This window comes from Gigantopelta aegis, chromosome 14, assembly GCF_016097555.1.
Source record: "Gigantopelta aegis isolate Gae_Host chromosome 14, Gae_host_genome, whole genome shotgun sequence".
Taxonomy (NCBI): domain Eukaryota; kingdom Metazoa; phylum Mollusca; class Gastropoda; order Neomphalida; family Peltospiridae; genus Gigantopelta; species Gigantopelta aegis.
The window spans coordinates 13,573,871-13,592,964 of record NC_054712.1 but is presented as its reverse complement, the minus strand read 5'-3'; the positions used below and the strand labels follow the sequence as shown (position 1 = coordinate 13,592,964).

The following is a 19,094-nucleotide window of genomic DNA, read 5'->3' as shown; positions in this document are numbered from 1 at the left end:
TAGTAGTAGTAGTAGTAGTAGTAGTAGTAGTAGTAGTAGTAGTAGAGTAGTAGTTGTAATAGTAGTATGTGTATGTGTAGGAGCAGAAGCAGTAGTAGTAGTGGAAGTCGTCGTCATAGTTATAGTAGATGTAGAAATTGAAATAATAGTAGCAGTGATAGCAGTGTACAGGTAGTAATAGAAGTATTTATTTATTTGTTGTTATTATTATCATTATCATTATCATTGTCATTACCATTATCATTATTATTATTATTAGTTTGTTATCACAATAATCATTAAGATCATCATCATTATCATTATCATCATCACAATCATCTTCATCATCATCACAATCATCATCATCGTCATCATGATCACCACTATCACCATCATCATCATCATCATCACAATCATCATCACCATCATATTCATATTCATATTCACAATCATCATCACCATAATTAATTATAATGACAACCATTATCATCACCATCATTATCACCATAATTATCAACATCATCACCATCATTACCATCATTATCATTATAACAATCATCATCATCACCATCATTATCATTGCTACCATTATCATCATCATAATAATCATCACCATCACCACCACCATCATCATCACCATCATCATTATCATCACCACCATTATCATAATCATCACCATCATCATTACCACCACAATCATCATCATCATCATTATCACCACCACCACCATCATCATCACCACCATTATCATCATCATAATAATCATCACCATCACCACCACCACCATCATCACCATCACCATCATCACCACCACCACCACCATCATCACCACCATCATCATCATCATCATCATCATCATCATCATCATCATCATCATCATCATCATCATTAAAGTTCACATACCTTCCTCCAGTGAAGCACGTTCCGTTGGCGGCACCAAACGTCGAGCATGCCACACAGATGGGGACTAGCACGGCTGCAGGTCCGAGAACTCGCGTCGCCCACGTCTACAAAGATCAAAGTTACTTTAACGACACCACTATAGCAAATTAATTTATTAATCGCCGGCCATTGGACGTTAAACATTTGGTATTTCTGATATATTGTCTCAGAGAGGAAATCAGGTAAAATAAAAATGTCATTAGTAGCAAGGGATCTTTTATATTGTTCCATAAACTTACAAATTACTTACAAATTCTGGCTTAAATTTTAAAACTACTGCAACAGATTTAGGCAAACACTCTTAAATTCAATTTTTAATTATTCAATTAAAGTAGCAGACCTTAATTTCAACCCGTAAACAATGAAAATAAGATATGTGATGTTGAAACGGGAAAATACTCTTAAAAATAAACAAGAGCGCGTTGCCATAACCGTTACTTGTCAGACGTTCATGCGTTTTTCAAAACTATGAATAATGCATTTCATGGTATTAGAAATACCAGAATGACCAGAAACACTTCAGATATACGGAAATGGATACTCTAAACAATAAAGTAATGTCTATTTGTCCTGGTACTATTATGGGTAATACAAAACAGTACTTATATTTCAGTTAATATAATGCTGACTTAAAGGCATATTCAATGTTTTATCACCTTAATACAGATGCATGTGTACACATATAAATACGTGTTATGTGGGTTTATGTACGTGTATATGCATCAATGTAAACGTATTTTCTATGTATATACACATGTCTGTGCGTGCGTACGTGTGTTTATGTGTGTGTGTGTGTGTGTGTATTGATGTCTTGTCAGTATGTTTTTGTAAACGTTTGCATAAATTAGGATAAGTATGCACGGTACGACTTAATTGTATTTGTGTACATGTATAATTTTTGCACGGATATGTATTTATTATGTATATTACACAAACTGTAACATATACATAACATACACTATAGAGTGGTGGTCAAAAAATGCACAAATATGTCATAATTCGTCATATAAAATGAACATATAGGACCAGTATTTGAAAGCCCTCATAACGACAAACTAATTTCGATATTTCTGCTCCTGGTAGTCACGTACCATTCTTGGGTAAGTACATGTACATGTTTATGTTTTTTCGTTACATTGCTGTTCTATTCTTTAACTGTCTTTCTTCTAGTGTAAAAGAAAGTTTTTTCTCTAAGAATCAGCTTTTTTTAGGTAGTTATATATGTATACACAGTCTCAACTATTGTGCCATCATGCTCATATCTACAGTCGAAAGAACACAAATATCCAATATTACTTATATTAACCATGACTGACCAAATTACATTTTGTACCTTAAATTGCCAGGGACTAGGGTCGAAGGAAAAACGAAAAGATGTATTGAATTTTTTAAAACAGAAAAAATATTCTATTTATTGCATACAAGATACACATTTCATAGAGAAAGAAGAACGTTATATTAGGTCTCAGTGGGGATTTGAATGTTATTTTAGTTCGCATACATCGCAAAGTAGAGGCGTCGCTATTCTGCTCAATAATAACTTTGAATATAAACTAAATAAAATTAAACATGATACAAATGGTAACAAACTTCTCCTAGACATAAATATTAAAGATAAACAAATTACTGTTATTAACATTTATGGACCCAACAGGGATAATCCTACCTTCTATGAGCAAATTGGTCAAGACATAAAAGAAATTGATATAGTAATTATTTCAGGATATTTTAACTTGGTGATGAATCCCGACAATACCAAAGGTTATTTAAATATAAACAATCCTAAATCTAGAGATACAGTTTTAGATCTATGTACAGAATTCAATCTAGTTGACGTGTGGAGGGAATTTAATATTGAGAAAAAAGAATTCACATGGAGAACTTATAATGGTAATAAACAAGGACGGTTAGATTTCATTCTTGTAACAGATACCTTTTTAACACAAATAGGAGAAGCTTTTATTGAAACAGGTTACAGGACTGACCATTCAATGGTTGTTTTTAAACTTATACACACAAAACCAAATAAGAGAAAAACATTCTGGAAATTTAATAACTCATTACTGAAGGATAAAGAATATGTATAAACTGTAAAACAAGTAATAGAAAATGTTAAAACACAATATACTGAAACAAGAACTGATCAAGACGCTAATACAACTAATACTGACTTGCCAGATTTATCTATTAATGATCAACTTCTTATGGAAGTGCTGCTTATGGAAATACGAGGCAAAACTATTTCTTACTCTAGTTATATGAAAAAGCTAACAGATAAATCAGAAAGCGAATTAATCTAAAAAAATAACAAAATTAGAAAAAGAGCATAACATAGACAAAATTATTTTAGAAGAAAAACGTACTGAACTTAGAAAGATTAGAGACAAAAAGCTACAGGGGAAAATAATAAGATCTCGTAGTAAATGGATAGACGAAGGAGATAAACCGACTAAATATTTTTGTAATATGGAAAATCGTAACTATATAAGCAAAGATATGCCAAATGTATTCAAATCAAGTGGTCTATTAACTAAAACTGAAACTGAAATTACGAAGGAAGTAAAGCTATTTTATGAAAATCTTTATAAATCCAGACCTATTAATGATGTTAATTTAGAAGAAATATTAAACTTTTCACATGTACCAAAACTTACTGAGCAACAAAAGAATAACCTGGAAGGGTTGCTTAAAGAAGATGAAATACTATTTTGCTTTAAAAATATGAAAAATAATAAAAGTCCAGGGTCCGATGGGTTCACAGCAGAATTCTTTAAAAAAAATTGGACAGATATAGGTAGGTATCTTACTAAAGCAATAAATTATAGTTATCATATAGGTGAACTCTCATCAACCCAAAAAGAAGGTGTCATAACATGCATTCCCAAAAAGGACAAAAATAAACAATATTAAAAAAATTGGAGACCTATATCTCTGCTAAATGTCTCGCATAGCCAACAGAATTAAAACTGTTTTACCTTCCTTAATTAATGAAAACCAAACGGGCTTTATATCTGGAAGATACATTGGTGAAAACATTAGAAATCTCTATGACCTATTTCATTACACAGAAAAGAATAACATTCCAGGCCTTATTTTATTAATTGATTTTGAGAAAGCATTTGATTCCGTTGCCTGGCCTTTCATTCTCAAGACCCTTGATTTTTTTAATTTTGGAGATTCTATTAAAAAATGGATTGAAACGTTTTATTTTAATATTAAATCCTGTATAATTGTAAATGGACAAACAACTGAATGGTTCAAAATATCTAGAGGATGTAGACAAGGAGACCCATTATCACCATATATTTTCGTACTCTGTGCAGAAATCTTAGCTTTATTAATAAGAACACATAATCATATTAAAGGGATTCTAATTGGAAATCAAGAATTTCTTATATCACAATACGCAGATGACACAACAATTACGCTAGATGGAACAGAACAGTCTTTACGATACTGCCTTCAAATTTTAAAATTCTATGCAAATGCCTCCGGCCTTCATGCAAACATAGATAAAACTAAGATTATATGGTTTGGTAGTCGTAAAAATAGAAACGATATAATCTGACCAGATCTAAAATTGACTTGGGATAAAGGAATGTTCACCTTACTGGGAGTTGACTTTTCTACTAATCTTACAGATATGGTAACTGTTAATTACCATAAGAAAATAAGAGAAATAAAAAACTTATTGATACAGTGTTCTAAAAGAATATTAACTCCATTTGGTAGAATAGTAGTTGTAACAAATTTAGCAATGGCCAAAATTAACCATTTAATTTTAAAATTGCCTAACCCGACAGACCAAACTATCAACGAATTAAACAACTTGTTTTTTTAATTTATTTGGAATGGTTCTATTGATAGAATAAAGCGCAACATAATAACTAAACAATATGAAGAAGGAGGACTCAAGATGTTTAAAATACATTATTTTATAAAAGCATTAAAAGTGTAATGGTTTCGGAGATATATACATAAAGAATCAAAATGGACATATCTTCTAAAACTGACATATCCAAATTTAAATAACTTCGTTAATTTTGGAGCGGAATTTGTAAAACAAACATTAAGAACATTGGATAATAAATTTTGGCATGACACATTTCAGGCATGGGCTATCTTTGTAAATAAAATACAAATAACGTCATGGCTAGGTATTTTACATCAACCTATAAAATACAAATAACGTCATGGCTAGATATTTTACATCAACCTATATGGTATAACGAAGGTGTGAAGGTCGGAGGTAAACACATATTCTATAAAAAATGGTTTCAAAAAGGAATTGTGTTCATATATGATCTAATTGATAATGAAGGTAAGATACAAAAGGTAGACTACATACACAATATACTACAGGACACAAATGTTATAGAAATACAAGGACTTTTAAATGCAGTAAGGGACTTAATAAATAAATATGTTTTCAATAAGAATAATTGTAATATACAAAGAGAATTTATAACATTCTTTCAAAAAACAACTGCAAACCAATCTCACAAAAGAAATGGGTTAATGAACTTTTTCTTACAAATTCGTTTAATTGAAAAAAAAGCATATAGTCTTTAAAATAAAATAACTAAGGACACGAATTTGAAGTGGTTACAATATAGATTAGAACATCGAATACTATCTACAAACACATTTCTCTGTAAAATAAAAATTCAACAAGACGACAAATGTTCATTCTGTAAATCTGTTCAAGAAAATCTTATTCATTTATTTTGGTTCTGTCCATTAATACAAACATTTTGGCAAAACCTACAGGGACTGCTAAAAACAGAATGTATTACACATCTCCATTTTACTGTTACAGATATAATATTTCAAATACATGATAATCATAGGGCAGATGACATATTAAATTTAATTATACTACTTGCAAAGCAGTATATATACAGGATGAAGTATATTGGGGTAGTACCAAATGTTCAATCGTTTAAAAAAACATTTTTTAAAATTACAACACTGAAAGGTTTCTTGCATTTCGCAATTGTGACTGGACCAAATTTGATCAACGGTGGTCGATCTACAAACATTTAATTAAATAGTTGGTGTTTTGGGTTAAAAAGACGAGTCTGGGTTCATATCTTTTAATACATCAAACAAGAATCAACTTGTATTAATACAGAGAAAATGCTTTCATTATTTACAAATATCTTTCACTTACACACACACACACACACACACACTCTCTCTCTCTCTCTCTCTCTCTCTCTCTCTCTCTCTCTCTCTCTCTCTCTCTCTCTCTCTCTCTCTCTCTCTCTCTCTCTCTCCCTTTTGTCTAATTCTTATGCAAGTATATATGTATATACTATTTATCTTATTCTATCTATATTTTATTTATTTATTCTGTTGAAAATATTTTTGTCTTTTTTCCTCTTCTTCTCTTTGTAATTGTTTTTGTTTTTTTCTGGAATTCCAAAGATATATTATAAATCCTACTGTATTACTTGCTCCCAATATACATTTCACAATATATTTACAAAAATTAAGCTTAATATCTAATGACATAATTGTACATGAATGTGTGTTTTTATACTAACAACTATTGTTTTCAAATTGTTGTGCAAAATATTGTGTTTTCAACATGCATTTATTAGTCAAATGTATAAATATAGCTTTTGATAACTTATTTTGTAAGGTGGTGAATTTAGGAGTCCCCAATCCTAACACTACCAATGTATTTTGGGGCAATAAAAATAAAAATAATAATAAAAAATAAAATAATAATAATAAAATAAAAAAAGTAATGTCTGATTCAGTCAATAAATCGACTTTAATAACGAAAAATATGCCAAAGTACTAATATTTAATAACGGGTGTCTGCCACTTAAATTTGTTTTTTTTTAAAAGGATGAGAAAATCGACCCCCCCCCCCCCCCCCCCCCCCCCCCGAAGAATTCTCCAAATATTTTCGAATCCAGTAGCATAAAAAGGTTAACGCGCCCAAGACTCACTATTTCACGCTCCAACCACGGGCCATTCATTCATTAATTCTTTCTTTCCCAAGACTCACTATTTCACGCTCCAACCACGGGTCATTCATTCATTAATTCTTTCTTTCCCAAGACTCACTATTTCACGCTCCAACCACGGGCCATTCATTCATTAATTCTTTCTTTCCCAAGACTCACTATTTCACGCTCCAACCACGGGTCATTCATTCATTAATTCTTTCTTTCCCAAGACTCACTATTTCACGCTCCAACCACGGGTCATTCATTCATTAATTCTTTCTATCCCAAGACTCACTATTTCACGCTCCAACCACGGGTCATTCATTCATTAATTCTTTCTTTCCCAAGAGCGACATCGAAGTAAAGTTTTACATACCGACGCAACTGCTGGAGATGAAATCATTTTCTCTTTTGACATGACACTCAGGTACGAGATGTTTGTCAACAAATACAGTACCGTCACCAGTGGCAACGCGATCCAAATAGCACGTGGAAGATTTCTACAGAAAAAAGAAGAAGATGTGCATGCAAGTACATTATTTATTTATTTGTTGTTACTTACCAGTTGGGCTGGTTGAGAAGATAAAAACGTTAACAATGAATACTGTTAAAACATTGTTTACTTCTATTTCTTTTATTTTCCTTTTCTGTCCTTTCAGTTTATTCAATCGTTTTTTTCACAAACATTTACTTTGATTGATTGATTTATTGAAAATTACAGTCGCCATTATTGTACAATTTAATGTTTATAATTAGGAGAGGGCCTTGTGAGTTGGATAACTTGTACCCAGTCCTTGTATTACATGATTGTAGATTAACTAAACGTAGTATCCAGTTTTATGGATTGAAACTAGGGTCTGACACACACACACACACACAAAACTAATGCAATTTCAAACAGAATGATTTTAAATAACATTTTCAAAAATTAAATCAACATTTGCGTTTCTTGTGTTGTTCAGTATATGTAGATACTGGTTGCAAATGACGAGAGTTCATACATCCAATGCGTATGTGCGTGCGTCCCCCCCCCCCCTTGCCACCTTCCTGCGTCACTGGTATCTATATTAATGTACATATATTAAACGTTTTTTTTTTTAATGTGCGTGTTCGACTGTGTTGTTTTTGGTTGTGCGTGTGTACTGGTGTGTGTGTGTACTGGTGTGTGTACTGGTGTGTGTGTACTGGTGTGTGTACTGGTGTGTGTGTACTGGTGTGTGTACTGGTCTGTGTACTGGTGTGTGTGTGTGTACTGGTGTGTGTACTGGTGTGTGTACTGGTGTGTGTACTGGTGTGTACTGGTGTGTGTGTACTGGTGTGTACTGGTGTGTGTACTGGTGTGTGTGTACTGGTGTGTGTGTACTGGTGTGTGTACTGGTGTGTGTGTACTGGTGTTGGTACTGGTGTGTGTGTATTGGTGTGTGTACTGGTGTGTGTGTACTGGTGTGTGTACTGGTGTGTGTGTACTGGTGTGTGTGTACTGGTGTATGTACTGGTGTGTGTGTGTACTGGTGTGTGTACTGGTGTGTGTGTACTGGTGTGAGTACTGGTCTGTGGGCTTGTTTTGTAGGCTATTATTTACTTGGGGGCAGATTTGTTGGCGTTACTGGGGTTTTCTTTGGGGAGAGGTAAAATTGTTGGTTTTTTTTTTTTTTTTTAAATGTTAGGTTTTTTTTTTTGCCTGCCACATACGTTTATAATCATGTATAGAACAATGTCTTCATTTTAACATGTTGGGCATCTACCTACCTTCAATATTCTGCATGCAAGACTAACATAAGTATGTTTATACAACTATTTTGATGTAAATAAAACAAGTACTGTTACTAGGTAGATGTTTTTAGATTAAATTGTATATTTAGCCGTTATTACAGCAACATTTACGCTTTATAATGCAATGTATATAGGCCTAATTAATTTGCAGCAAACGAAATATTTGGTCAAACAGGCGCGTGAGCAGGAAATTGTGTAGAGGATGTTTAGACTGGCTAGTGGTGTTTTTAAGGGAGGGGTCAGGTCATGCGTCCCCGGAAATACATTGAAAAAAAACAACATAATATAGCACGTGGGGAAGGGGACTGTTCTGATCGGAATATTACATATAGCCCGTCCCATCCTCCTACAAAATGTTTTGTGGGTGGGTTTTTTTGTAAATAATTTGTTTGGTTTGACGTAATCATAAAATTAAAAGTGTTTTGAAAATAACAAAAATATACTATTGTTGTGTGTAATTTAGAAAATAAGCGGCTCAGAAATAAATAATTTGTAGTAAATTCCATAGTATGAAAAAATGCGTTCCCTGTGGGATGCACTATAAACATAATGTTTCTATTATCTAACTATTACAACTGTGTTACTGTCACACACAATTCATTAAAACTGTTGGTGTCTTTGTATGTTTAAATGAAATTATGATAATTAATGAGAGACGAGATTTCAGCTTTGAAATTATTTTCAAAAGTTCCATGAAAGAAAACCAAAACAATCACTTGAATCAGGGTAGCAATCTAATTAAAATTAGCTCCACTATTACATATGGATCTAACACCAGCCAGTTGGAGCTCATGTCCACTAATCAAAACCTTACTTGCAGAATCCTGCCAGTGATTTAAAAATAATTTGAAAACATTCCGAATTATCCTGAGGGTATACGACATGTTTCGTGTGAATTACGAATGCCTTAAAACATGTTTTATTTTATAAAATAAATAATTTGTAATGTAAAACTGAAGACTGATTTAGTTGGGGTTTTTTATAAATAAATAAATAATTTTTAATGTAAAATTGAAGACTGATAACCCATCCCGTACGTATTGGTATGGTTCGCTATACTGCGGCCATTAAAATAGACTCACCCGACATTTTTAGAATTTATATGCTCCCAAATAACGTTATAAAAGGCGAAGTGTGATAGGTCAATATTTAAATTATTATTTACAGACGAAAAGTTACCTGGACATTGGGGACTACTGGTCTAAATAAGGCATTCATAATTCACATGAAACATATCGTATACCCTCAGGATAATTCGGAATGTTTTCAAATTATTTTTAAATCACTGGCATGATTCTGCAAGTAAGGTTTTGATTGGTGGACATGAGCTCCAACTGGCTGGTGTTAGATCCACATGTAATAGTGTAGCTAATTTTAATTAGATTGTCAGGGTAGGTGACAGCTCGCCAGATTCATCTGCTATATTTAACACATGGTCAGTTATAACAAAACGCAATTTCATCAACTTATTTTTTACCTGTATCATTCTTTATTTTTAAAGCATATGTGGGGACATTTACGGTGCCAGGGGCTGGCATGCATAAATCTCAGCTGAAGATTCACAAACAACTGTGGTCATCGGCCATGTTTGCTGTTAGCGGAACGCACCGGAACTGGAGAGCGGTAAGGGGATGTAACTCTGCCTAATTTTTCTCGCTAATTTCTAATAGAGGCTATACCGGTGTGAGGCGCAAGTATAGGTACCCGCTCATATGCAAGTGAGAGTGACGCCTACGCGCATACACCCTGTTCCGCGACCCCTATTTTCACCTGATTGTTTGAAAAAATATTTAATTGCATATATATATATTGGTTGTTCAGTATAAATAAACAAATAATATAACTACTCACACATATGGATTGACGAGTTCTTCTGTGACATAGTTCAAGTTGTTCCTGTAGGTAAAACACATCTGGATTATCATCGTCAGTACTTCACCATTACTTTATATGCCCCAGAATGGGAACATCTTTAATACAGAAATACGATTAATTACAATGGATCTCTCTGTTATTGATCGGTTTATTTGATCGGTATTGCAAATCAGAAGTGCGTTCATGGAAGGAAGGAAGGAAATGGTTTATTTAACGACGCATTCAACACATTTTATTTACGGTTACATGGCGTCGGACATATGGTTAAGGACCACACAGATATTGAGGGAGGAAACCCGCTGTCGCCACTTCATGGGCTACTCTTTTCGATTGGCAGCAAGGGATCTTTTATATGCGAGAAATAGCCCAATGGGCCCACTGACGGGGATCGATCCTATACCGACCGCGCATCAAGCGAGCGCTTTACCACTGGGCTACATCTCGCCCCTGCGTTCATGTGTGCATTTGTATGTACACAAGAAGTACGTGTTAAAGCAATAAAGCATTTTAAAAATCACACATGGAGTTGGTACTCTATTCTCTTTGTAAGTTGATATTAAAATAATAATAATAATAAAATAAAATAAAATAAAATAAAATTAATAATAATATAAACAAAATAAAAATCTATATACCCTATAGTGATGTCGGGTTATTCTTGTCTAAGTAATAATATGTCAAACTAGAGTAGCAGGCCAGTTTATAAGAACCTGCATCTCAGTTTAACTTAGAATTTCTTCTGCTATTTTAAACTTTAAAAAAACCCCAAAAAACTAAAACCCCAACCAAACATCTGTATGGCACTTCGATAGTTTCCGTGTACTAGTATTACGGACATTGTCGAAAATATAACTGTTACGTCAACAATACGATTACGTTTCAATATGATTATGGACGTCAAAGATGTTTTACGTACATTTTTTTTTTTTTTTTTGTATTTCAGCTGAGATTCAAAAATATGTGAAATATATCGCTATTTGACGTCTATGAGCATATTTAACGTGTAAAAGAAAATCTTTTTTTAAATATTAAAGATAGCGAAGTGTTTACAAGGATTAGCTACTATTTCAGAAATTTACGGCAGTGTAAATATCACCAAGACAGGTCAGTGTATTTATTTTATATCTTTTGACCGGCCTCGGTGGCGTCGTGGTTAGCCATCGGTCTACAGACTGGTAGGTACTGGGTTCGGATCCCAGTCGAGGCATGGGGTTTTTAATCCAGATATCGACTCCAAACCCTGAGTGAGTGCTCCGCAAGGCTCAGTGGGTAGGTGTAAACCACTTGCACCGACCAGTGATCCATAACTGGTTAAAAAAAGGCCATGGTTTGTGCTATCCTGCCTGTGGTAAGCGCAAATAAAAGATCCCTTGCTGCCTGTCGTAAAAGAGTAGCCTATGTGGCGACAGCGGGTTTCCTCTCAAAATCTGTGTGGTCCTTAACCATATGTCTGACCCCCATATAACCGTAAATAAAATGTGTTGAGTGCGTCGTTAAATAAAACATTTCTTTCTTTTTTATTTTATATCTTAGTGAATTTATTTTAAGTATTTATTAGTGAAATAATAGCGTTATCAGTTACTAGTGATGACAACGTGTCAGGGGCTGTATACAGCATTTTTCTAGGGAGGGAGGTAAAGCTTAAAATGAAAAACAAATCCTATACAGTATTCAGGGTTGGGCGCGAATTTTACGTCGGGAACCTACAGCATTCAAGGAGGAGATGCTACGTTTTAAAAAGAGATCTACAGCATTCAAGGAGGAGATGCTACGTTTTAAAAAGAAATCTACAGCATTCAAGGAGGAGATGCTACGTTTTAAAAAGAAATCTACAGCATTCAAGGAGGAGATGCTATGTTTTAAAAAGAAATCTACAGTATTCAAAATCAAAGTAGGCCACTACGTCATAATGCGGTTTTTCATTGTGGCAATCATTTATCGTGTCGTGGTTAAGCCATCGGACATAAGGCTGGTATATACTGGGTTCGCAGCCTGGTACAGGCTCCCAGACAGAGCGAGGTTTAACGACTGACTGGGTAGGTGTAAGACCACTACAACGACTTCTCTCTCACTGACCACTAACAACCAACCACTAACCAACTGTCCTGGACAGACAGCCCAGATAACAGCCTGCTTGAAACTTAACTGCATATTATAAGCAAGAAAATAAGTTGAAATGAGTGAATGAATAAATGAAGTGTGTTTTATTGCATTGTTCGGGACACTTCGAAATTCCCGAAATGGGGGTGTATGGAGCACCCTATCCCTGGGATCCGCGCCGGCTGCTTGCTTTATAACATGGCACTTTCCGTTAATGAAGACTTAAAATTCTTATAAATCCAGTGTTTGAGGCAGGGGCGTGATATTGTCTAGACTGGTGTGTGTGTGTGTGTGTGTGTGCGCGTGCGTGCGCGTGTGTGCGTACGTGCGCGCGTGTGTGTGTGTGTGTGTGTGCATGTGCGCGTATGCGCGCGTGTGTGTGTGTGTGTGTGTGTGTGTGTGTGATTGTGTTTAAATACGAATCTAGAGGACGCTGTTGTTTACATTTTCCATGAATAGTCTAATAGTTCACTTTAAAAAAAAAATGTTTTAGTTATATGGAGCGGATTCTTCGCCTCAGCGGGAGCGGGGCGTGTTCGTCTGAATCCCGAACCCACCAGCCTACACCCCTGTGCAGAGGACGTAAGAAATAGAATAATTCACTTGTTAGATATTTTACAACTCGTTGTTTAAACACGTACCCGACTCGCTTTGGCTCTTTAGATATGTTTTTAAACAACCCGTTGTACCTAATGAAATGAGGCGTGTGCAGGAAATTGTTAGTGGAGGGGTGGGGTGTGTGTGTGTGTGTGGGGGGGGGGGGGGTCTAGACAGTTTTTATAGAGAAGTCGGGTCATGCTACCCGGTAAAATACATTTAAATTTTAAAAAAGAAACTTTTCTTGAAGCAGGGTGATTTCGATCCCAATCCCCTCTGCATACATGCCTACTACTACTGTTGAATTGAGTAGTAAATCAATGTGCTCTAGTGGTGTCGTTATATATATATATATATATATATATATATATATATATATATATATATATATATATATATTATGTGCTTAGGGGTCATTAGGCATAATGCAAATTAAGCTTACTACCTAAAATGGAAACATATAAAATTGATCTAAAGTCTATAAATATAAAAGCGTGCTTACCAACCGTCGTAAGCCCACAGTCCATCGTAAAAGGCCAACGCTATGACAGAAGGCGACTGCACTGAATCTTTGAAGCCTTCTGCTAAATACTGCGTGTTTCCTAAATATATATAAAAACGCAAAATTATATACGTACTGTTTTTCATATACATGTATATAAATAGGCCCACTATTTATATTGAAAATGATATACACGTACCATAATGTTACAACTTGGTCAAAATTATTGTAACAAATATTCGTGCAGATTCAACGGGTTGAGAAATGGCCAGGTAGCCCCAAAATGGCCTAAATGTGTTCATATGTTATAATTGCTTATGACGTGGAGAGCACGTGGCCAATATTGTCATGCGTCTTTGAGCTTCAGCTAGTTTGTTTTCATGAGGTATGACCCAGTACTGACAGTGATAACATATTATAAAAAAATCAATTTACTTTTCCTCCTCTTTAAAGTTCCGATATTTTGCAATCTTATGCCAACTTCATTATTATTACGTACCTATTAAATCTTACTATAGTGATAAAGACATTTTGAAACCGTGTGTTAAATTTATTTTATATCGCACATATGTGTGATATGGACCGGAAGTTTTAAATGGGGAATTCCCTTTTTTAATTTTACTGCAATTAGCGTCTTTTATTTACTGACGTCATATATTATTGCTATGACATTTACAAATTACATATACGGTAGCCATTTTTCTGAAACCTGTCGCAGCTTTCATTACAATTTATTTAATCTGCTCTTTGAGATTCTCAAAATGTTCAAACATTTCACCAACACTCGTTTTACAGTCGGAGATGTAACTGACTGTGGATTGTCTGAATACGTTTATAAAACAACAAACCTTCTCCGAGTTTGACGAACCCTCCAACGATGATGATGACCAGAGCAGCGATCTTGATGAATGTGAACACCACTTGAACCCACGAGGCCAACTTCACACTGTAGCAGTTGATGACAGCGATCGTAACTAAAGGAAATGAAGAAAACAGCGCATTTACCACAGGAGCTTATTGACCCCATGCTGTTAACAACAGCGATCGTATCTAAAGAAAATGAAGAAAACAGTCCATTTACCACAGGGGCTTATTGACGCCATGTTGTTGACGACAGCGATCGTAACTGAAGAAAACAGTCCATTTACCCATTTTTCAGTTGCGCACTTCGAAATTGATCACGATGAGGATGGACGTTTGTCAGTGTACTCTCGCTTTACCCCCCCACCTGGGGGGACTTATGGTCTCATACGGAGCGCTACTGGAATACCGGGTCACGTATACCGGGTCACGGGCTTCCGTGACTTTGGTGTACGGGGACCCGGTACCACCGAAGAAAGGAAGGTGGAGGAAGAGGAGACGTGCGCCAGCGGCGGCGCAGGGGGAGACAAAACCGGCGGCTAAACCGCCGGCAGCGACTCCGTCTGCTGGATCGCCCAACGCCACTCAACTGAAGAGGAAGACGAAGATGGAAGTGGTCTCGGCCCCAGTCATCAACGTCCCCTCTACAGGAACCGAGGAAATTGACATGCCGGACTCAGCTATCTGCAGTTCGTCATACAACAGACCCGATCCGCCTGCCTTTACTTCTGGGTTTCCGGACTTGTCGCCGATTAAACCGGTGTCACCCGTTGAGACCCAGGCCCGGAAGACGGCTGTGGTTAAGAGGAAGGCGACCACTCCCCCGAGTGCCACCCCAGCCAAGCCAAGTCGCCCGACTCAACCGCCGAATCCAGAGAAACAATCAGAGGGACCATGGTCACTTAAGGCCGGCAAACTCCATCCGCGGTTCCAACAGCTGATGAAGATTAACATCGAGGACGTGCGCCAGCTCATTAGTGAGCCGAAGCACAGCGCATACCATCCGCTACCGACCGAGTCCGATGAAGGGGAATTTGCTGTCCATCGAGTCCAGGTTGATGTGGATATCACCGCAGTTTGCGTCACCGTTCGCCGGAAGGGAAGATATAATCAAGCGCTGCTACTTAAGGAGATGGACAACCCGTCACTACATCGTGTCCTCAAAATCCTTGCGGGGAGTGATTACAGTCTCATCACAAAGATGGTAGCAGCCTCTCCCTACCGGCATGATCTTCCACATCTGGACGCCACCGACTTCATCGGCTCGCCGTAGCCCCCAACCTCCTAACAACCTTTACCTCCGTGAGTACTAACCTCTTTTATTGGGCTAGTTAGACTTTAAACGTTTTGGAAGCAGTTCAAAATTCTTATGTTTATTTTTTTATAAATAGTCTAACGCATTTTATTTTGGCGCCCGTTCAATTGCTCAAAATCACCTTAAAACTTTTCGGCCGAGCAGTCTTAACTATTTTTGGCTAAAAATTTAGAGTCCAGACATGTTTCGGTATGCAGTACTCTTTGTAGACTTAGGTTAAAAACAGGCTTCACCGAGGAATCGAAATTCAGCCAATCAGAACACGGCTCCCACTCGGTGTTACTTCAAGTTTATGAAGTGTCTGCTATTTGGTCCGCGCTCACTAAATGGCTTTTTTCCAAATTCCGCCCACCTCAAACTTACCCCCCCCCCCCCCCCCCCCCCCCCCCACCTGCTCCGGAGTCAGTCACTGGCGAAGTCAGAGGCTAATCCCGTAGTGGGCGTGCCTGAACCCTTGTGGATAGGGGCACGTAAATATAGTTGCCCGTTGCCCGTCCATTTACCACAGGGGCTTATTGACGCCATGCTGTTGACGACAGCGATCGTAACTGAAGAAAACAGTCCATTTACCACAGGGGCTTATTGACGCCATGCTGTTGACGACAGCGATCGTAATTGAAGAAAACAGTCCATTTACCACAGGGGCTTATTGACGCCATGTTGTTGACAACAGCGATCGTAACTGTAGAAAACGAAGAAAACAATCAATTTACCACAGGTGCTTATTGACGCATGTTGTTGACGACAGCGATCGTAACTAAAGAAAACAGTCCATTTACCACATGGGCTTGTGACTTATTTTTGTAGCAAAAGGTTGCAACGTCAGTGATTTATCCACGTGTTCTGTGGGTCCGAACATAGGCCCCTTCCCAAAAGAAAGTGGCACTGAAAATTCCCGATTTCTATACTAAAATTCTCAATATACATGTATATATAAAGAAAGAATATCATTTAATATTACAACAGCGCTAACAGTCTCAATATACATGTATATATAAAGAAAGAATATCATTTAATATTACAACAGCGCTAACAGTCTCAATATACATGTATATATAAAGAAAGAATATCATTTAATATTACAACAGCGCTAAAATTCTCAATATACATGTATATATAAAGAAAGAATATCATTTAATATTACAACAGCGCTAACAGTCTCAATATACATGTATATATAAAGAAAGAATATCATTTAATATTACAACAGCGCTAACAGTCTCAATATACATGTATATATAAAGAAAGAATATCATTTAATATTACAACAGCGCTAACAGTCTCAATATACATGTATATATAAAGAAAGAATATCATTTAATATTACAACAGCGCTAACAGTCTCAATATACATGTATATATAAAGAAAGAATATCATTTAATATTACAACAGCGCTAAAATTCTCAATATACATGTATATATAAAGAAAGAATATCATTTAATATTACAACAGCGCTAACAGTCTCAATATACATGTATATATAAAGAAAGAATATCATTTAATATTACAACAGCGCTAACAGTCTCAATATACATGTATATATAAAGAAAGAATATCATTTAATATTACAACAGCGCTAACAGTCTCAATATACATGTGTATATAAAGAAAGAATATCATTTAATATTACAACAGCGTTAACAGTCTCAATATACATGTATATATATAAAGAAAGAATATCATTTAATATTACAACAGCGTTAACAGTCTCAATATACATGTATATATAAAGAAAGAATATCATTTAATATTACAACAGCGCTAAAATTCTCAATATACATGTATATATAAAGAAAGAATATCATTTAATATTACAACAGCGCTAACAGTCTCAATATACATGTGTATATAAAGAAAGAATATCATTTAATATTACAACAGCGCCAACAGTCTGATGAAGAAAACTACTAAAATCAACAAAAAAGAAAAAGACAAACAAAAAAACCAAACATGATAAACGTTGAGCTTCATTATTTAAATCTGAGTCTTCTCAGGATGTTATATTATTTAGTAACTTTTATGGACAGAGAAGTTGTGTGAGCCAGTCGATACTTAGAGACCGGCCTCCTCGGTGGCGCAGTGGTTAAGTCATCGGACTACAGGCTGGTAGGTACTGGGTTCGCAGCCCGGTACCGGCTCCAACCCAGAGCGAGTTCTTAAGAGCTCAATGGGTAGGTGTAAGGCCATTACACTCTCTTCTCTCTCACTAACCAACTAACAACTAACTCACTGTCCTGGACAGACAGCCCAGATAACTGAGGTGTTTGGCCAGGACAGCGTGCTTGAACCTTTGGATATAAGCACGAAAATAAGTTGAAATGAAATGAAATCATGCTTAGAGATGGGTCATTCCGACTAAGAATGAACGTTTACGGAAATCAGCGAGCGTATCGGTACAGAGTGTATCATATTACAGATTATTTACCTTTTGAATCATAATAATATCGTTATAATGTTAATACATCGCATGGTTTCAAATTGCTAGTAAACTACTATTATACTACTTACCTACAGCGGCAGCTGCAAGTAGCTTCTTGATCACTTCCGGTGGTCCGCAGTCATCAAAAATCGGGTCAAAGACGTACTCGGCGAACGCCAGACAGATAATAGCCATAGATGACGTCTTGGTCACTATAACCGACGTCCACGCGTACAGGAAAGCAGGGATAGGACCAAACGCTTCGAACAGGTAGCTGTACTCGGCACCCGACTTTGTAATAAGGGTACCCAACTCTGCGTACGTCAGGGCACCTGGAAATACAAGGATGGTGGTGATGGATAGCTATTATTATTAGTAGTAGTAGTAGGCCTAGTAGTATTAGTAGTATTAGCAGTAGTAGTAAGTGTTGTAGTAGTAGTACTGTAGCAGTAATAGTAGCAGCAGTAATAATGGAAGTATTAATTTAATTATTATTTATTTATTAAACAATTAAACCTGTAAATATTAATCCTGGTGATAACTCTACACTTTCAAACAATTCGACTTAACCAGATTGGCGATACTCCCACACCATCAATCAATCCAACTGAACAAGACTGGCGATACGCCCACACTTTCATACAGTTAGACTTGCCCATTGTGGAAATAACTCGACACCCTGCTAAGACGTTCACAGAATTCGACTTACCCAGCATGGCGATAATTCCGACACTTTCATGCAGTTCGATTTTCCCAGAATAGCGAT

At 36.1% G+C, this 19,094-nt stretch overlaps 1 protein-coding gene across 1 annotated transcript in view; it reads right to left on the bottom strand.

Moving 5' to 3' along the window:
• LOC121388672 (b(0,+)-type amino acid transporter 1-like) overlaps positions 1-19,094 on the bottom strand; it is a 36,936-nt gene that overhangs the window by 5,905 nt on the left and 11,937 nt on the right. Inside the window, exons 4-9 of the mRNA XM_041520118.1 lie at positions 18,418-18,660; positions 14,580-14,705; positions 13,732-13,831; positions 10,509-10,553; positions 7,261-7,384; positions 883-986 (exon numbers count right to left, since the gene is read on the bottom strand). Coding sequence (XP_041376052.1) covers positions 883-986; positions 7,261-7,384; positions 10,509-10,553; positions 13,732-13,831; positions 14,580-14,705; positions 18,418-18,660 — 742 coding nt within the window. The remainder of the gene's footprint in view (positions 1-882; positions 987-7,260; positions 7,385-10,508; positions 10,554-13,731; positions 13,832-14,579; positions 14,706-18,417; positions 18,661-19,094) is intronic.